At 44.3% G+C, this 19,745-nt stretch overlaps 1 protein-coding gene and 1 pseudogene across 1 annotated transcript; one reads left to right on the top strand and one right to left on the bottom strand.

Annotated features, from left to right (window-relative positions):
- Positions 1-1,880: 1,880 nt before the first annotated feature.
- LOC137604114 (spastin-like) lies at positions 1,881-12,911 on the bottom strand. The gene is made up of 16 exons (XM_068328047.1): positions 12,815-12,911; positions 12,654-12,737; positions 12,492-12,575; positions 12,257-12,414; positions 6,021-6,154; positions 5,847-5,940; positions 5,697-5,771; positions 5,522-5,593; positions 5,362-5,437; positions 5,184-5,275; positions 4,992-5,071; positions 4,863-4,905; positions 4,699-4,778; positions 4,536-4,606; positions 4,410-4,450; positions 1,881-2,006 (listed from the first exon to the last, which is right to left on the bottom strand). The coding sequence occupies exons 1-16, from the start codon at positions 12,909-12,911 to the stop codon at positions 1,881-1,883; spliced, it is 1,407 nt and encodes a 468-aa protein (XP_068184148.1).
- A 5,154-nt stretch (positions 12,912-18,065) lies between these two features.
- LOC137603411 (uncharacterized) lies at positions 18,066-18,956 on the top strand (annotated as a pseudogene).
- Positions 18,957-19,745: the final 789 nt, after the last annotated feature.

Raw genomic sequence — 19,745 nt, forward strand, 5'->3', positions numbered from 1 at the left:
GACAGAGCTGGAGGTAGCAGAGATGAAGATGCTGAGGTTCTCTCTGGGAGTGACCAGGAAGGATAGGATCAGGAATGAGTACATCAGAGGGTCATCACATGTTAGAAGTTTTGGAGATAAAGTCAGAGAGGCCAGACTGAGATGGTTTGGACATGTCCAGAGGAGAGATAGTGAATATATTGGTAGAAGGATGCTGAGTTTTGAACTGCCAGGCAGGAGGCCTAGAGGAAGACCAAAGAGGAGGTTTATGGATGTAGTGAGGGAAGACATGAAGGTAGTTAGTGTGAGAGAAGAGGATTCAAAGGACAGGGCTAGATGGAGGAAATTGATTCGCTGTGGCGACCCCTGAAGGGAAAAGCCGAAAGGAAAAGAAGAAGTAGACATTGTGGGAACAAAAAGCAAGTAGATCTTCCAGGTTTAAAACCCGTGCAGATTCCTCTGCTTAAGATCTACCTTCTAACTTTAACCCGACTCTTTTAATCCGCGTAGCGCCGCCTTCTCAGAAGTATCCAGTCACAGGACACGTACATGTCAGGTGAACATGAGGCTACCAAGAATGTCTAACAGCAGCCAACTCGTGATCTGATTGGCTATCACATCTATTAATTATATGTGCCCCTTCAATCATTGCAGGGACACCTGCATTGTTGATTCTGAAGACCCTGGACAGATTTCATACAACCTGCCAGGTTGAACCTGGTAACACAAACTAGCTGAATTTTGATTGGGTAAAACCTCTCTAACCTAAAAAAAGAACACTAACCCAGTGTTGGCCCATGGCATACTAATAGTATGATATTTTACATAAAACTTGTAACTACAACCTTGAAATTCGTAGCGCTAAAATCATCATTCAGGGTCGAGAATACATACGCCCTGTCTCCAGATTAATCCAACTCCCTGAAATTACTGAAGAAGAAACCACGTAACGTATTTGCTCCACAAATCCGGGGGTGGCTGTTAGAAATTACAACATAACCTACAAATTACGGTGTTTTAGAAGTCCTTTAATACAGTGAATTAAGTCATACGTGTAACGGTTTGGGTAGATGTTTTTGTAATATAGTTACCGGTAAATTCATGATTAATTTGGGGACATTCGTCTGTCTCTTATTTTGAAACCTGCCAGGTGCACTGTGGGTAGGCCGCGGCAGAAAGACGCTGACATGCCGTGGGTAAGTTGGTCCGATGCAGGCTCCATTGTCATAATGCCTTATTGTTTAAATATTTTCGTCTCCAATGTTTTTGTGACTCTGTAGTGCTGTAATATGTATGTAGTAGATTGGTCGGATGTATCGGCCCGGTAACGGCGTTTCCGTGTTGAAAAGTAATGCCGACAAAACGTGGCTGTTGGATTTTCTAAAGTGTTTTTTCTGTCTTCAGTGTCTCGGAGCTTGTGGCGCCCAGCACCCAATTTGCACCTGTTTGTGTTTGTTTTATACACAGGTACGATGTTTAAGTGCACCTTTTATGTTAATGTCCCACAACTTTAGTTAAATGTTCTTTAATTATTTGTTCGACCACTATACGATCACTGAAATGAGCGCGGCAGAAAGATGCTGACATGCCATGGTGTCTCAGAGCTTGTGTCGCCCACCACTCAATTTGCACTTGTTTGTGATTGTTTTATACACAGGAATAAAAACATTGCATCCATCCACCTCGACTCCTGAGCCATTTTATACCAACCAGCAGAACAGGGTGGTCACATACGTCTCAAAGTTTTCCCAAAATACAGGAATTGCAGCAATACTTTTCCCAAATGTCACGGTGATCATATATGTTTCTTACCCAGACTATGTGGTGTCTGGTCCAGGCTGTTCTGTTTCATTTTTTTTTTCATATTTTGTAACCACAAAGATTTTTTTTTCCACACATTTTTAAAAGGTTGTTGTGTCACCAAAATCTTTGTTCCACTTGACGTACATATTCAGAGTCGCTGGGCTGACACTGGCCTTAATGCTCTTCAAGGAATTCTCAAAATCTTTCATATTGATGTTCCGCATCTGTGAAAACAGACATAAGATTTGTTAGAAATTACAACACTGGGCTTGCACTAGGAAGAAGACCAAGCCACTGTGGCTCAGTGTAAAAGAATTGAGCAAGCCACAAATAGCCATGTTCTGTGTCCAAGACAGCAGGCGGCGCAGCGCGCTGACGACCAATGCTTGTCATGGGGGGGGGGGGGATACGGAGGTATGGGGGGCCTCCCCCTGGAAATTTTTTAGAAAATGGGGTTGTTTTCCTGCATCCTGAGGGCAAAACCTTCTGTTCAGTTTACCTACAAAAATACACTAAAGTTAACAGTTCAAGCTGAACTATCTTTATTTCTATACTACTTTATGCAGGTATGAATGTGAGATTCAACAATTGAAAACTCACATTCACTATGTGAAGATACAGTCATGCAAAATATTACTCAATGTTTACTTGTAAGTTTTACTGAGACTAGAAGACATTTTAACTTCGACCACCACCAACACCATTGGTATGCCATAGTTTGTTTGTTTTTTATTCGACATGATTTTTCATTTCAATTTAAAAAGGCATGAAAAATAGCAAGCAAGGTGAATACACATTTACATACATCGCTGGTTATTCCTGCCTGTCATAGGGATTGTCATAGGCCTGTCTCAGCATTCATCTTTCATTGTTCAATTAGAATTTTAACACAAACTCTACTATATAACACTGGGTTCTTAATTTCTTTCAATCGACAGTCCTCTCCTTTTCGAACACCAATTCGTGGGTTTAGCTTGTAAAAATAGAATCTTTTTGTTTTTCATTGGACTGAAGGAGGTCATGACCCAAGTGCATATTTAATGATTGAGAGCGTTCGGGTCACTTCGGCTATTTCCGTCAGTATGCAGAAATAGCTGACGGAAATAGCCAAAGAGACCCGATGGCATCGGCATGTGCCGACGGAAATGCTCCGTCGGAAACAGCGGCGCTAGCAAGGAAAAGTTTATCGCTCGGGGATTTTCACAGTCCAAAAAACTTGTACGTTTTAGCCTTTTTTTCCTAAAAATAACGCCACTGTGGCTACACAAGCTAAAAATCTTGTAGCCATATAGAATTTACTTCGCCTAAGGCGACGTGGCGAATGGCTAGCGCAAGCCCAGCAATAATAAACTACAAACTACATTTCCCTTCCACTCTACAAGGTGGTAGAAATTATTCCTGCCTCCCATATGGACATGAATGGGCAGGACTTCCTCTCTTTGTTTCCGAACACTTGCAGCTGGAAGCTGGTGATGTATGCTGTGTGTCTTTGATTTGATTTCAATGCAAGTTATTTTTTTTCTTAATGGACTGGAATATATTACTGGTGGCAAGATTAAGCCTCATGAAGCTTAGAACCACTTCAAGCAACTGGTTCCAGAAAGGGTTCATTGCTTGAAGCTTTACGCGCATACAAAACCACCTGCTGGCCTTGGATAAAACTGCAGGCAGCTGTGCCTTCATGTGTGATCCATTCAGACATCTGTTCTGGCTCTCGAAAATGACTATGTACTACAAAAAAATGTATGACTAAATAATTAATCGACAAAGTGTATGAATATACATGTATATAGATAGATGGATGGATGGATGGATATATACTGGCAGTACGGGAAAATTATTTTTTGATCATGATCATTTACAGTGAGGCAAGGGTGATTGGGGTGTGGGCAATAATTGTGCTTTTGTAACATTGAGGTATGGCCAGTGATTATGGTTTAAGGGACACAACATTAGTTTTTATTGCAAACAACCTCTCTCTAAACGATCTCTTAACTCTATCCAAACTATCTGTAACTCTTAACTCACTTCAGACTGTCTCCAAACTCTCACTAATCACAACTCTATCAAACGTTTTGAATGGAGCCGGAAGGGTTTATATCCCCGCCAAAACTCGCAGCAAACTCCGTACCATGTCCTGAGTCAATGGTATCAGCCACATAGCAAGGCTTTGGACGTCATCATTTTCAGCTCCCCCCCAAAATGAAGCAAGCCTTGATATGCACTTTGCAGAAACGCCTCTTCCCTACTCGGTACACCCTTCAAAGCCTGGATACGGAACGTCACATCACTAGAATTTATTGTGAATTTAATTTGGAGTTTGACTAATGTTATTTTAATCACACACCTAACTATTTTCATGATTAGAAGCTGTTATTTATTGGACACAATATTGTAATTGTTTTCCTGTCTTCAGAGCCATTGGCATACATCATTGGCACTCATCCAGATCCGTCAAATTCCTTGACCTTTGAAAATAAAAGATTTGAGTGCAGCCTTTGTTTCCTCTACGGTCAGATTGGCTCCAGCTAGAGCCTGAATTCCCAACAAGGTAAAACTACACAAATAACAATTATTACATTATGGTTGCTAAATTAGACAAATACATGAAGCACTCGTGGTGTTACCTCACGAGCATCCATACTTCGGACTTGGTCCAATCTCAACTCTAGAAGAAAGGATTTTCTCATGTTAAATGAAAGTTCTGCTTATTTAGGTAAAATATATATAAACCACATGAGAGGAAGACAAACCTCTGATCGGTCCCAGCGCAGCGTCTTTGGCTAGCAATGTGAGATCACTTCCTGAATATCCTTCAGTCGCACTATCAAGGTGCAAATCCAAATGTTAATGCAGCTAAACAAAAATGTAATGATACTAACGTTAGATTATATTTATATTTAAGAAAAACCTCACTTTGCGAGACTGGAGAGCTCACTTTGGCTCAGTGGATTCCCGTGTTTTCCCAAAAGGTTTTTCAGCAACGTAAATCTTGTCTAGAAGGGAGACTGATTAAAAAACATGGCAGCATTTACAGTCCAAAGCGAACAAAACAGATGATCATGGTGAAGACACAGTACCTTTTTATCCGGCAAAACCACGTAAACCTTTTTTGCAAAGCGCCTGTGAGATTCGTACACAAGAATAATTAAGGTGACCTGGTAGGAAATGAAAAGATGATTGTGCAGCATGTTGCGCTGCACCCGTACCTGAGCACAGCTTCATCGAGGTCCTGAGGCCTGTTGGTTGCTCCCATCACAAGCACCCGGTCTTCCCCTCCAGTCTGCACCTGAAACATAGGTGTGCTGCTGTGAACACAACACCAGTAGCTTCAACGCTGAAACTGGTTCAAGATCAGATATCAGAGGCCATGACGCAATGACCACCGCCGCTATTCTTACCCCATCAAACTCAAGAAGGAACTCGGTTTTTAATCTGCGAGTGGCATCGTGTTCTCCCTCTCGTCTTTCGCATAACAAGCTGTCAACCTCATCTGGATGTAAAAGATAAATGAGGAAATTTGGTGGATAAAAGTTGGTGTTCAGAGAACATTCAGTCCACGTTGTGAGGAATACAAACCTATGAAGACGACGGAGGGCTGCAATTCTCTGGCGACTGCAAACAGTGCACGCACAAGTTTCTCACCCTCACCAACCTGCAGCAATGAAAACAGGTCGAGTTCTGAACCTCATATCCAGACTAAGTTCTCCAGGAAAAACAGCACAAAGTGGTTTCTCACATATTTAGATGTTAAACTGGCAGCGCTGATGTTGAAGAATGTTGCATTTGACTCGGCTGCGACTGCTTTGGCCTGATGAGACGGAGTAAAGGTGGAGATTCAAAGTCTGCAGGTCATAAACACTGGTTGATCTGAACAAACTGGATTTTTGTTTTTGAAGAATCATTTCACTTACCAGCATAGTTTTCCCATTTCCAGGCGGGCCAAATAACAGCAAACCGCGTGCCGGAGCTCTCAGACCAGTAAAGAACTGAAGGACAAATAGTATAATTTAAAATATAAATTAATCTGAAAAAGGAGACATAAATTAAGGTGAGACAGTCACCTCGGGTCTCAAGGCAGGGAGGATAACAATCTCCTGGAGTGCTTGTTTGGCCAATTCCTGTCCCGCAATGTCTTCAAACGATACAGACGTTCCACTACAAAGTTCATAAAGGGAACTTTAACCTCAGTAAAGGGTTACACTGAGTCTACCTATTACTAACAGCAATGCTCTTACCTGTCAATAATTTCATTCATAATCAAGTTGGCGAGTTTGCTGTCCACATACTTAAATTTTTTTAATTCCCTCTTTGGTGCTGGTTTCACAGCTGCAGTTTTCCCATTTTGAACTTTCCCCACCCGTGGAGTCACCTTTGCAGGATAAAACACAAAACACAACACCAGAATCAGGAAAGTTAATATTATGCTTTTTTAAATTCATGTTATTCAGCTGCCAGATTTTCAACTACACTGTATTTGAAATATCTTGCCCCAAACTGATCCGTGGTCCTCAATATCTTTAATTGAATATTGAATATTGACAAAATCACTTTTGCCCCGAAACGCTTTGTTAATGGCCTTTGACCTCTCTCTCTACCAACATCCCCTCCCCCCTCAGGTTCACTTTTGTTTACATGGTCCATGTGAAAGCGTGCGGTACCGACCATAGTCTGGAACTTTTTTTAACTTTCAGTAACTTCATTACTACGTATTTCGCTCTTTTAATTGTTTTCTTATTACTGTATTTTCCTGACTAGTGCTCTGATTTATGAAAGTAGGTCAGAGCACTAGCTTTGATCTTTGACCCATGCAAGTAGGTTAGGGTAAAATTTTGAATTCAAGGGTGTCGCGGGATGTTGCAGTCTGTGACTGCCTTGGTTCTGGTTAATATTTGGTTCTGGAAAACAATACATGTTTGCATTTAGGCACTCTTGCGATTGTCACAGTTTTACTGTTACAAACTGACCCCCACCCCCCATCAGAGAAGGGGAAAGTTATTAGGCTCTTATAGAGTTTCAGCTAAAAGGACCTATGAAAATGTGTTATTGTAAATATTTGTATATAGTACAACTTTAGTTCAATTTTACTTTTATATATTCATGTTAGCAACCTATATTTCGTTTTTCAAGTTCCAAAACAGTTCAGTGAGCATATTTGTGGTCTGTATTGCAATAAGTACAAGTGTATTTTCAATCCGAATTTGATTGTGTATATTTTTGCCCAATATGTCAGTATATAGTGAAATAATAACTAATCTCTTCATATAGACAAAGTTGTGCTGAAGAAAATGTGACCAATTATGTATATGTTAAACATTTTTTTTATGGTAAAAAAACAAAAAAAACGCCAGCATTGGCCAGGGGCACAAGAGTGACAAGCATCTCTGGTACTTCATAAAGATCCTTTAGCTGCTTCAATCTGCTGCAAACATGATGTCCCTGAGGGATCTGTGGTGTTCGTTACAGCAGATGCTTCATTCTACCTCTTGCACACATACCGCTGATTCACAGACCTTAAAGGTTACCGTTCATTGAAATAAATTTTAACTCAACAAAACAGCAACTTCTGTGTCTTATCTGGATGATCTTGAGGTCGGCAGTGGTGAAGGTCTTGGAGTTCAAGCATGACGCTTGGCATGGTTTCAGAATGACCTGATGTATCAATGTGCCTCTTGTGAGGAGCAACACTCGATTCTGAGACGCTTCTGAGACCGCAGTAGCTGCAAAAAGAATTTCCATCCATCCATCTTCATCCGCTCATCTGGAATTGGGTCGCAGAGGCAGCAGCTTCAACAGGGAACCCCAAACTTCCTTTTCCCTGGCCACATCAACCAGCGCTGACTGGGGCATCCCAAGATGTTCCCAAGCCAGTATTGAGATATAATCCCTCTGCCTGGTCCTTGCGTCTGGCCTGAGGTCTGCTCCCAGCTGGATGTGCCACAAACACCTCCCTAGGGAGGCATCGTGGTGACATCCACACTAGATGCCCAAATTACCTCAACGGTCTCCTTTCCATGCAAAGGAGCAGCAGCTCTACTTAGGGCCTCTCGCGAATAGCAGTCCCCCTTTCTCTAAGGGAGACACCAGCTACCCACCTGAGAAAAACCTATTTTGGCCACTTGTATCCATGACATCGTTCTTTCGGTCATGACCCATCACTCATGGCCATAGGTGAGGGTAGGAACAAAGATTGAATTATAGATGCAGAGCTTTGCCTCTTACAACTTTTACAACGATGGCGCCGCGGATGGACGCCTCGGCACAGAGCTTTCTCTTGTTCTACTTTATTTTGCGTTTTTTGTCGACCTTCGGGTCTGTTTCTGAGTGCTTTCCCATCACCTACTCCTCTGAGGAACTGCTGGCCATCAGACAGTTCTTACCCGGTAATTTTATTCCGCAGTTTGCGTCAGATCCGAGCAGTTTTGCGGAGATCTTGATCGGCGGAGCTGCGGCTCTCTATGGGCTGCGGCCACGCAGACGTCGGAGTAAGAGAGCTGGCGTGCTGGTGAGACTCCGCCAGCAGGGATTCAGGACCCCGCTGCCATCAATACATCTGGCTAACCTCCGCTCACTACCCAATAAACTGGACGAGCTGCACCTCCTCTGCGGGAAAAATATGGACTTTGCACGTTCCACTGCCCTGTGTTTCACTGAAACTTGGCTCAATGAATCGATCCCCGACGGCACTCTGCATCTGCCGGACTTCCAACTTCACAGAGCGGACCGCGTCAAGGAGCGGTCGGGGAAAACCAAGGGCGTCGGAATATGTTTCTACATCAACGAAGGTTGGTGTAAGGATGTCACAGTGCTCAGCAGGTTCTGTGGACCGAACATTGAGACATTCTGCATCAACTGCAAGCCCTTTTATTCTCCGCGGGAGTTCTCCTCTTTCGTGTTCGTCGGTGTTTACATTCCACCGCAAGCTAATGTGGATGCTGCACTCCATACATTAGTGGAACAAATCACGGACATTGAAAAGAAACACCCGGACTAATTTTTAATCATCCTGGGGGACTTCAACAGAGAGAAACTAAGCAACGAGCTCCCTAAATACAGACAGCATGTGACCTGTCCGACGAGGGACAACAACACGCTGGATCACTGCTACACGGTAACTAGGGACGCTTATCGCTCAGTCCCCCGCGCACCTTTGGGAAACTCCGATCACTGCCTCGTCCACCAAAGCCCAGCCTACAGGCAGAGACTGAGAACATCTCGGCCTGTGGTGAAAACGGTGAAGAAATGGACCAACGAGGCAAAGCAGGAACTACAGGAATGTTTTGACGGCACCGACTGGAGTGTTTTTGAAGCTGCTACAGACAACCTGGATGATTACACGGACACTGTGACAGCCTACATTAGCTTCTGTGAGGACCTGTGTGTGCCAGCCAAGACCTTCCGCACATACAGCAACAACAAGCCATGGTTCACAGCCAAGCTGAGACAACTGCGCTTGGCTAAGGAGGAGGCCTACAGATCTGGGGATAGGGCTCTGTACCGGCAGACCAGGAACACACTGACTAAGGAGATCAGAGTAGCTAAGAGGAGTTACTCTGATAAGCTGAGAGGAAACCTTTCAGCCACCAACCCCTCGTCAGTGTGGAGAGGTCTGCAGGACATCACCGGCTACAGACGCCCGTCCCCCCCTGCTGAGGCCAACAAGAACCTGGCTGACAACCTCAACAGATTCTATTGTAGGTTCGAAAAGACCTTCACAACCACCACCCCCATTCCACTACCTGCAGCCCATATCACACCGCCATTCACACCTCCATTCCCCTCAACAAACACTGTCTGCACCCCACCCCCTTCACACCCCCTGCCTGCCCCACCTCCAACCCCCCTCCCCTCCACACCCCCATCCCCTTCACACCCCCAGCCCACACCACCCCCAACCCCCCTCAGTGTGACCGTCCAGGAGGTGAGTCAGCAGTTCCACAGACAAGAGATCAGGAAGGCGCCAGGCCCTGATGGTGTCTCCCCCTCCTGCCTCAAGGTCAGTGCGGACCAGCTGGCTCCAGTCTTCACACAGATCTTCAACAGATCCCTCCAGCTGTGTGAGGTACCCTCCTGCTTCAAGCGCTCCACCATCATCCCGGTCCCCAAGAAACCCTCCACCACAGGACTAAATGACTTCCGGCCTGTCGCTCTGACATCTGTGGTCATGAAGTCCCTTGAACGCCTCGTGTTGAGCCACCTGAAGGACATCACAGGACCCCTGCTGGACCCCCTGCAGTTTGCCTATCGGGCAAACAGGTCAGTGGATGATGCAGTCAACATGGGACTGCATTTCATCCTGGATCATCTCGACCACCCAGGGACATATGCACGGATCCGGTTCGTTGACTTCAGCTCGGCGTTCAACACCATCATCCCTGAGCTGCTATCCTCCAAACTTCACCAGCTCACAGTCCCCTCTGTCATGTGTCAGTGGATCACCAGCTTCCTGACAGACAGGACACAGCAGGTGAGGCTGGGGGCGATCACCTCAGACACTCGGACAGTCAGCACCGGTGCCCCCCAGGGTTGCGTCCTCTCTCCGCTGCTCTTCTCCATCTACACCAACGACTGCACATCTACGCACCCAGCCGTCAAACTCCTGAAGTTTGCAGATGACACAACTGTCATTGGACTCATCCAGGACGGGGATGAGTCTGCATACCAACAGGAGGTGAGACAGCTAGTGGACTGGTGTGGTCGCAACAACCTGGAGCTGAACACGCTCAAGACTGTGGAGATGACAGTGGACTTTAGGAAGTTACCCTCCCCTCTGCTCCCCCTCACCATCGCAAACAGCCCTGTGGACTCTGTGGAGAGCTTCAAGTTCAAGTACTGTTTCCAGGGACCTGAAGTGGACTCTCCACATCAGCTGCATCCTCAAGAAGGCCCAGCAGAGGATGTACTTTCTCAGGCAGCTAAGGAAGCACGGTCTGCCACAGGAGCTGTTGGTCCTGTTCTACGCGGCAGTCATTGAATCGGTTCTGTGTTCCTCCATCACAGTCTGGTTTGGTGCTGCCACCCAAAGGGACAGGACAAGACTACAAAGGACAATCAGGTCTGCTGAGAAGATCACTGGGACCTCCCTGCCCTCCCTCCAAAAGCTGTACTCCTCAAGAATTAGGAGTCGGGCAGGGAAGATCATCTCAGACCCAACACACCCTGGACACCGTCTATTTAAAAGTCTACCCTCTGGGAGCCCTCCTCTCAAAAACAACCAGACTTAAAAACAGTTTCTTTCCCGAAGCCATAAGACACTTGAACAATAAATGTTAAATATTTGTCTCCAAATCCCTGCAACATGCACTCAGCACCTGTACATTGTGTCCCCCCCCCACCTACTGCATTTTGCATCTTACATTTTGTATTTAGTATAGTTATTTATAATATTTAAAGTATTTAGAATAGTTAAGTTATGAATGCACAGTTTGAGACACCACCTGCCGGAAACAAATTCCTCGTCTGCTTTCTACAAACGATGGCCAATAAAGCTGATTCTGATTCTGATTCTTAGCTTAGCTCCCTCTTTGTTGCAAAAGTGCCGTTAAGCGACTACAATTCCGCTCCTGCTGGCCCAATTCGCCATCAAATCTCAACTTCCATTATTCCCTCAATCATGAACAAAACCCCAAAGACACCCAAACTCCTTCACTTGGGGAAGGACCTCATTCCTCACTTGGAGAAGGCAGTCCACCGGCTTCCTGATAAGGACCATAGCCTCAGATTTGGAGGTGCTGATCTCCGCTGCTTTAAACCAGACCAGTGGGTGCTGCAGGTCAGAGGCCAATGACGCAAACATGACCACATCATCTTCAAAAAGCAGTGATGCAATCCTCAGCCCACCAAACTGTAAGGATGTGGAATGTCACCTCACTGGCGGGGAAGGAACCGGAGTTTGTGTTGAAGGTGAATTGTTAGCAGTTGGCTCTTATGAGGCTTACCTCCACGCATAGCCTCGGTTCTGGATCCAAACTCCTGGACAGGTGCTGGACCTTGTTCTTCTTCAGAGTTGCATAAGGTGTGAGGTGCAGGGCGGGCGTGGGGATACTCACGAGCCCCCAGCTGAGCGCCGTTGTATTGGAGTTTACCCCAGTGGATGAGAGGGTCGCCTCTCTACACCTTAAGGCTTTGGGGAGGGCGGGGGGGTGCTCTGACTGTTTGTGCATATGCGCCAAATAACTGCTCAGAGTATTCGGCCTTCCTGGGAACTCTAAATGGGGCCCTTCACGGGACCCCCTGTAGCGGACTCCTGGGGGACTCCTGGTGGACCTCAATGCACATGCCGGCAATGACGAACACACCTTGAGTCACGCAAAAGAAGAATTTTGCGTTGAATAAATCTGTCATCTATTCAGGTTATTGTTATTGTGATCTTACTATGGCAAAAAGCTGATGGAATGTATATTGCAAATAAAACACATTGTGAAGATTGAGTAATTGTTCATACATGTGTAAATGTGTTATGAAGAAAGATCACCTTTGAGGCATTGTGTCTAGATGGGGGTCTGACAGCCGTTGAGGACTTGGACACACCTTGACCTGCGGGCTGTGTTTTCGGTGCAGGCTTTGGGATTGGAAGTACACAATCCAAAGGCCTCTGTGGGTCGATTCTCTCTTTAGACGCCAGCCCACCCTCTGTTGAACAACAACAGTTCTGTTCTTCAGATGAGAGTCTAACCCTCAGGTTGTGAGTAGATACAGAAGATACAGACCTAGATGAGTCAGCCTGTCTTTTGCCATGGTCAGATTGGCCACCATGTTATCTTGAAGTCTCCTTGCACGCTCATACTGAGCTCCTGAAAATAAAGTATGAGTTTAGTTTTTTCAACAATCTACGTCACGTTCATTTACGTAGATATTAGTTTGCGTATTACCCCGTCCCGTGAGCGGTACTGCGATGCCTCTTTCCAGCTCAGCTATCCCGTCCTTGTACCACTGGACCGCCTGCTCCTTCCCTCCTGTCACCAGAGCGGAGGCGGGTTGTCAGAGGATGTCATGAACATCACATGCAAACTCTTCAACACAACAAACAAACCTGAGTCATCTTCAATTGTCAGCGCAGCTGATATGTACTCCAGCGCCCGCTGTTGGTAGCTTTTAATACATTTGCTCTTCCCACTGCCGCCAATCATGCTCTATTCGGCCGAGATTGTTCCGCCTTGACAAGGAAATGTATGAAATTTCTGGTTAGATTTTCAAAAAGCAGAAAACAAAAAACAAAAGTCAAAAAATTAAAAGTTAAAGTATCAAAAGGCAGAGCCATTGAGTTCAGAAGAGTATTAAGAACACATGAAAAGTTTTCTGGAATCTCTCGTAGTTAATTTATGTGTTAATATTATGAGTAGGCTGTGCCATATATACGACAGACAAAATAACTACCACTAAGATTCATCTTGACCAATATGTTTCCAGGTGTGACCGGTAGAGAAGGTCCCTCCTGAGTCACTAGAGTTTGGCAGCCGTCAGCTCCTCCCACCAATCAGCCAGGAATTGGTATAAGCTGTTACTATGCTTCCCTTCTGGCTCAGGAGTGAATGGCTGTACATGCTGCTGTAAGTTGTGCCCTTTTTTATATGTTAATGTGCTTTGTATGTTTTCTTAGATTTATTTGTCACATGTTAGGTTGTGTTTAGTGATGGGCAGATGAAACCCCATGAAGCATTGAAGCCTTTCGTCCCAATAGGTTCACAATGGTTCGGAGCTTCATGAGGCTTCATTTGCTCTAGTACGACATCTACTGGATGGTAATAAAATCAGGTGGCATGAGATTGAAGTGTGCAGCATTTTGCAGAAAGCCTGTTTATAAAACTGTCAGCAAAATAAAGTGCAAAACGTATAGTTTAGTGATATCTATACACACACACACACACACACATATATATAATATATACAAGGCAAACCTCGGTTTCCGACCACAATTTGTTCCGGAAGGCTGTTCGAATTCCAAATACAATTTTCCCATTTCAAATAATGTAAATGGTCTTAATCCTTTCCAAGACGCTAGAAAATTACCTTCTTTCAACATGTTATGTCATTTATATATCAAATTGTATAGTAATGAAACATATCAAAGAAATGTAAAAGAAGCAAACGTGAGAAAGAACCGCAGTTAGCGCAATATGCAAGTTAACGTCATCTTTGGGACAGAAGTTTACGGTACTGTAACTCGTACCATAGGCAATGGAAAGCAAATTAAGTGAAAAATTATTGAAAACAGTAAACCAAAAGAAAAAGCACAATACTGTCACATTTTCTCTAGACTTTTCACATGCCTGGTGGCGAGAAAAAGGCTTTGTTTTGCGTTCAACTTCCAAATTTTGTTCGACTTCCAAGACAAAAAAGTTTAAAAAATTTTGTTCGAATTCAGATTTGTTCGATGACTACAGTGTTCCCAAACTAAGGTTTGCTTGTTTGTATTACACACACACCAGCTGTCAAGGGGGTAGGGGTTTGGACCCAAATGCAGAACACTGAAGAGACCAGTTATGTCCATACCTTTAATCAAGAAGTAACAACTACACAGGCAAGATGCAAACCAGACTCCGGCAGACCAAGGCAGAAAAACAAAACAGACTTACAGGACCAAACTTCAGAAAAACAAACCAGCACCGGCTCTGACAAAACCCCTGGCTTAAAAAGCCTCAAGACAATGACACCAAACAATGTTCAGGTGTGCACGATCAGAATGGGGGTGTGGATGAGCTTCAGGTGTGGAGCCGTGGCTCCACCCACCAGCTTGGCCTCTCCCTGCCACGTGGAACCGTGACACCAGCACTATGGAAAGTGATTTTCTTTTTCCTCATGTCCAAATAAACATGTACAGTGAGGGGAGGGTGGTTGGGGTTGGGACAGTGATTGTGTTTCTGTAACATTGAGGTATGGCCAGTGATTATGCTTGGTGACATCATTGGTTTTTATTTAGAAACAACATTTTCTCCACTGTGGCAGGTTCCATTTCCTGAATCTCCTAAACTGACTCTCTCCACACTATCTATACCTCGCTCCAGAATATATCTAACGCCATCTAAATTCCTAACTGTCTCCACACTATCTAACCACAACTCTCCACCATACAACCACATTCTGAATGGAGTGTGATCGCTTTACATCGGTGTTGGAGCGTGTGTCGCTTGCCGAATTAGTCACATGGTATCGGCCACGTAGCGGGGCGTTCCCGTGATGGGAGCGTCCATACAGAAGACACGCCCGAAGCCTCACTGCCGGCGAGGCTTTGGACGTCATCATTTACAGGTCCTCCCATCAATGAAGCAAGCCTCGATTCGCGCTTCGCGGGAACGCCCCTCTCCTGTTCGGCACAAGCTTCGGAGCTTCGATCTCCAGCGTCACGTCACTAGTTTTGTTCAGTGGCTTCCCTCCTGCTCACACAGGTGGATTCCTGGAAAGGGTTATTCCAGAGGAGATAAAAGGCCAATTTCTTTTTGTGTACAAATTAGTTTATCTGGCAGAAGCATTATTTATTTAACCTGTTTTCTTTCATTATAGACAGACTGCCTGTGTCTATAATTTAGTTTTATATTTTTGTTTCATCATTTTGTCTTCATTGTTTTATTCAGCTGCATTTTGTTTCTTAGGTTGTTGTGCTCTTTTGTAGTTCATGTAATTCTTCTAGGCTTGTATTTACTTTACCCCCAAGACAATATACTGGACTGTGGCAGCAGTCTTGCTAACTTTTAACATGTTTTCAATTGTCCTTTCGTTTGCATGAGTGCTGCGGTGCCGGTGACAGTGGGACTGTTCGGACTGTGGAGCTATTGGTGGTTGGGGGTCCTCGCTTCAGCTCCACACTCCCCTTAGTTTGTGTGTGTAGTGGTAATTTTTGCACAGCCTTCACATTTTTATCCCTTGTCTTTTGGTTTATGTTTATGTTTGCTGTGTGAGCTTGGTCGTCCTGGCCGTCCTGCAGTGCTCATGTAGGTAATTGAGACCTGATAGGTCCGTTGGTGTTTGTGTTGTTGTTTTCATTCTCTTTTAATCAAGTTTGTAGTCTTGGGGTAAAATCTTTGTTTCTGACCATTATTGGACCGTCACTTGTGTCAATTTTAAGTACCTGTGGCTTGTTGGTAAGCTTAGACGAATCTCACAATTTAGCTGTTTAACCCTTACAGCCCTATGATCACACCACCGTGATCAGATCGCATAACGTTTTTAAACTATTCGTAACAAATAAAGTCTGTCACATGGATTGCTGTGCGCATGTTTATGTAACAGTATAGATGTGAAACTGTCTTTTGGCTTTCATTTGGAGCCGATTGACTGCGGAAAACCGGAGATATGATTGCTTACATTTGATCTAAGACAAGCGGATCAAATGGCCTCTTACAATCAGATGGCAGGCACTGTATTTCTGTCCATGTAGTCGCCATCGTACAAGCGGGTATGCATGTATTCACGTGATGCAAATATGTACCGTGATTGGCGCATTTTGTCATGTGAATCTGATGTACCCATCAGATTCATCAAGGAGGAGCTCCACAGGATCGCAGGACAATGATGTAGAAATCTGCTTAATGATTTTGAAATTATATTCTGTTAATGACATTGTGCTGCAACCTCAGAATTGGATTAGTAACTTTATTATAGGATTTCCCAATGTAATTGGCATAGACGGCACCCGCATTCCCATCAAGGCTCCCTCACATAATGAAGTAAAGGATGAGAATAGGAAGTCCAGTCACAGCATAAATGTGCAGTTACATGTAGATTGACTACCGTTTCAACATATTAAAGACTGCATCATAGATAAACTAAAATCAGATTATATGTGATGCTGCAGACTACATTTCTGATGTGGAGGTAAAATGGTCTGGGTCAGTTCATGATTCACAGATGTGAAGTCTTACCTGAGCAACAGACTGTAACGTGGTAGGTAGCATAAAGGTTTGCAATAACTCACTTTTCTCTGTCCCTAATATACTCTAATATATACACTGTACAGCACGGGAAACTTTGATGGCTTTTATCTGGAGGACAGGGGTTAACCATGGCAACCAGACCCCCTGATGCTGACCCAGGCCTTCAACAGAACTTCAGCTGGGCTCACTGGAGGACAAGAGGCAGGGGTAGAGATGGCTATAGAACTACTGAAAGCCCGTTTCCACTGCCTATGTCACCTCAGGATGATTCCTGAGGGCCTGTGATATCGTTGTGTTGTTCTTCATATTATTTCCTCTATTAGAGGTGAACAACACATGTGTATCATGTGACTAAAACAGACAGGAAATAAAACTTGGAATGCCTAAAAGCTGTTCTAAGCAGCTATTGATGTAAGAACTAAAGTAGTTTTGGCTATTATCAAGGAAACCATGCAAAATGGCTAGACGTCAGTTCTTGATTTCAGTTCTTATAAAAGATAGGTATATGCATGGGTTTGAATATTCTTAACTATTTTTTAATATTCTTCTCAACTATTTTTGTAACGTGCATATGCTGATTTACACTTTTATTAAATAAAATTAAGAAGTTTAAATGGGTTTCACTGACTACCATGCCACCTCCCTTTTTTGCAGCCACAGCCCTGATCCTTTCTTCCAAAAATTTTCATATGCATGGATTAAAATCTGTACTTATACTGTCGCAAAGTATGCGGAGCGTTAATGTGTCTGTGGTCATGGTGAATTGTCGAATCCATTGATGATAGTTTATTAGAGTGGTGTCGCACCTGCTTAACTGTGGGTCAACATAGCCTGGGTTGATAAAACTAACACTGAACAGCCTTTCTGAAACCCGAAACCCTGGGTTTACAAGCTTAGGGTAAGTCAACCCAGAGGCACAGATTTTATTCAGGGTTTGTAAAAACTGCTGCGTGAAACAGATCCCTTGTCTTTTTAAATGCAAAAAATAAGGATTTCAGTTTACCCTTTCAGCTATGTGACTTAAACACTTGGTAATGTCTAACCTGGTATTGAATCTATCATAGGAACACATTTGGTTATGGAACCATCAAGAATAATTGTTCATAATCTCAATAATTTAAGGTTTATTATTTACATAAGACTACAGGGCACTAGTAGTCAGACAGAGGACTTGTTTCTATACTGGTTCTCTTGGACCTTAGTGCGGCGTTTGACACAATTGACCACAATATTCTTCTGGCACAACTGGACCAAACAATTGGTATTAAGGGATCAGCACTGACGTGGTTTAAGTCCTATTTAACTGACCATTCCCAGTTTGTTCACGTTAATAACAACTCCTCTCAGCCAACTACAGTTAGTTATGGAGTTCCTCAAGGCTCGGTTCTTGGTCCAATACTGTTTATCTTGTACATGCTTCCTCTGGGTAATTTGATAAGGAAACACTCCATCAACTTCCATTGTCATGCCGATGATACGCAATTATATCTCTCAATTAAACCTGACGAAGTCAGCCAGTTGTGCAAATGACAGGCATGTATCAAAGGGATTAAAGATTGGATGACCAATAACTTTTTGCATCTCAATTCTGATAAAACTGAGGTTGTTGTGCTCGGCCAAAAAACTGTCAGGGATGTCGTGCCAAGTGATGTAATAACATTGGATGGCATCACGTTTGAGACCAAAACCACTGCGAGGAACCTAGGTGTCATCTTTGATCAAGATCTCTCGTTTAACACATACATTAAGCAGGTTTCTAGAACAGCCTTTTTCCATCTCCGAAACATTGCTAAAATCAGGCATATTTTAAAACGGAGTGATGCAGAGAAATTAATCCACGCTTTCATCACTTCCAGACTAGATTACTGTAACACACTTTTTTCAGGTTGCCCCAAAAAGTCGCTGAAGACTCTTCAACTAATTCAGAATGCTGCCGCCCGTGTTCTGACCAGGACCAGTGCCAGGGACCATATTTTCTCCTGTGTTGGCTTCTCTGCACTGGCTTCCTGTGAAAGCTAGGATAGATTCTAAAATACTCCTCCTCACTTACAAAGCCCTTCGTGGCCAGACACCGACCTATCTGAAGGAACTTTTAGTTCCTTATAATCCATCTAGAGCATTACTCTCTCAACATACTGGCCTACTGGTGGTTCCTAGAATTTACAAAAGTAGGACGGGAGCTAGAGCCTTTTGCTGTCAAGCAAATTGTGGAACCACCTCCCTACCTCAGTTCGGGGGGCAGACACCCTCTCACTATTTAAGACTAGACTTAAAACTTTTCTTTTTCATAAATTTTACAATTAATGGCAACTTAGGTTACTACGTTTATATTCATATAGACCTACACTGCTGGAGACTCAACATCCAGACTCAATGAGTTCCTCTCTCCTCCTCCTTCTCTCCAACCATCTCTGTTACTCCTCCTCTTCTCTGATCTCACTCTCCAAGTCTCCTCACACCTACTAACTAAACTTTTTCCCTGGAGTCTCTGTGCTCTGAGTCCTCACAGGTTTTTCTCAGGTTCACCCCTCATCCACCCATCTGCTATGGACCTGCTCTTCCCATCCCACCAGTACCAGCCCTAACCTAATCATTGGCTGGGGTCCGGCTTCCTTTTTCCTCCGCGCCACCATACTGTTCCACCCCTCATCCACCCATCCGCTGTGGACCATCTGCTGTGGACCTGCACCTCCCATCCACCAGTATCACCCCTCACCTAACCATCGACTGGGGTCCTGCTGCCTCTCTTCCTTCGTATCATCTTACTGTTCCACCCCTCATCCGCCCATCCGCCGTGGACCTTCCTCTGTCGACCTGCACCTCCGAGCCCACCAGTATCACCCCCATCTCTCCATGTGCTGTGGACCTTCTCCTCCAAGCCCACCAGTACCACCCTTCAACTATCCATCGGCTTGGGTCCTGCTTCTTTTCTTCCTCCATGCCACCATACAGTCATCCACGCAGCTGTAATTGTGCCCTGACTTAAGCAACCTTAACCATATTGACAGTCTCTATCTGGCCTATCTGTCACTCTCTGTGTCTCTCTGTGTCTCTCTCTCTGATGCTGTTCTTATCTTCCTTTGATTTCTTTTC

Source organism: Antennarius striatus, chromosome 11 (genome assembly GCF_040054535.1).
Source record: "Antennarius striatus isolate MH-2024 chromosome 11, ASM4005453v1, whole genome shotgun sequence".
Taxonomy (NCBI): domain Eukaryota; kingdom Metazoa; phylum Chordata; class Actinopteri; order Lophiiformes; family Antennariidae; genus Antennarius; species Antennarius striatus.

Bases quoted from the DNA above. Each gene is read 5' to 3' on its own strand.
- LOC137604114 (XM_068328047.1), bottom strand. From the start codon at position 12,911: ATGATTGGCGGCAGTGGGAAGAGCAAATGTATTAAAAGCTACCAACAG. The intron at 12,738-12,814 runs GTTTGTTTGTTG...CTCTGGTGACAG, and splicing joins GACAATTGAAGATGACTCAG to GAGGGAAGGAGCAGGCGGTC. The intron at 4,779-4,862 runs GTACTGTGTCTT...TCTCCCTTCTAG, and splicing joins TGGTTTTGCCGGATAAAAAG to ACAAGATTTACGTTGCTGAA.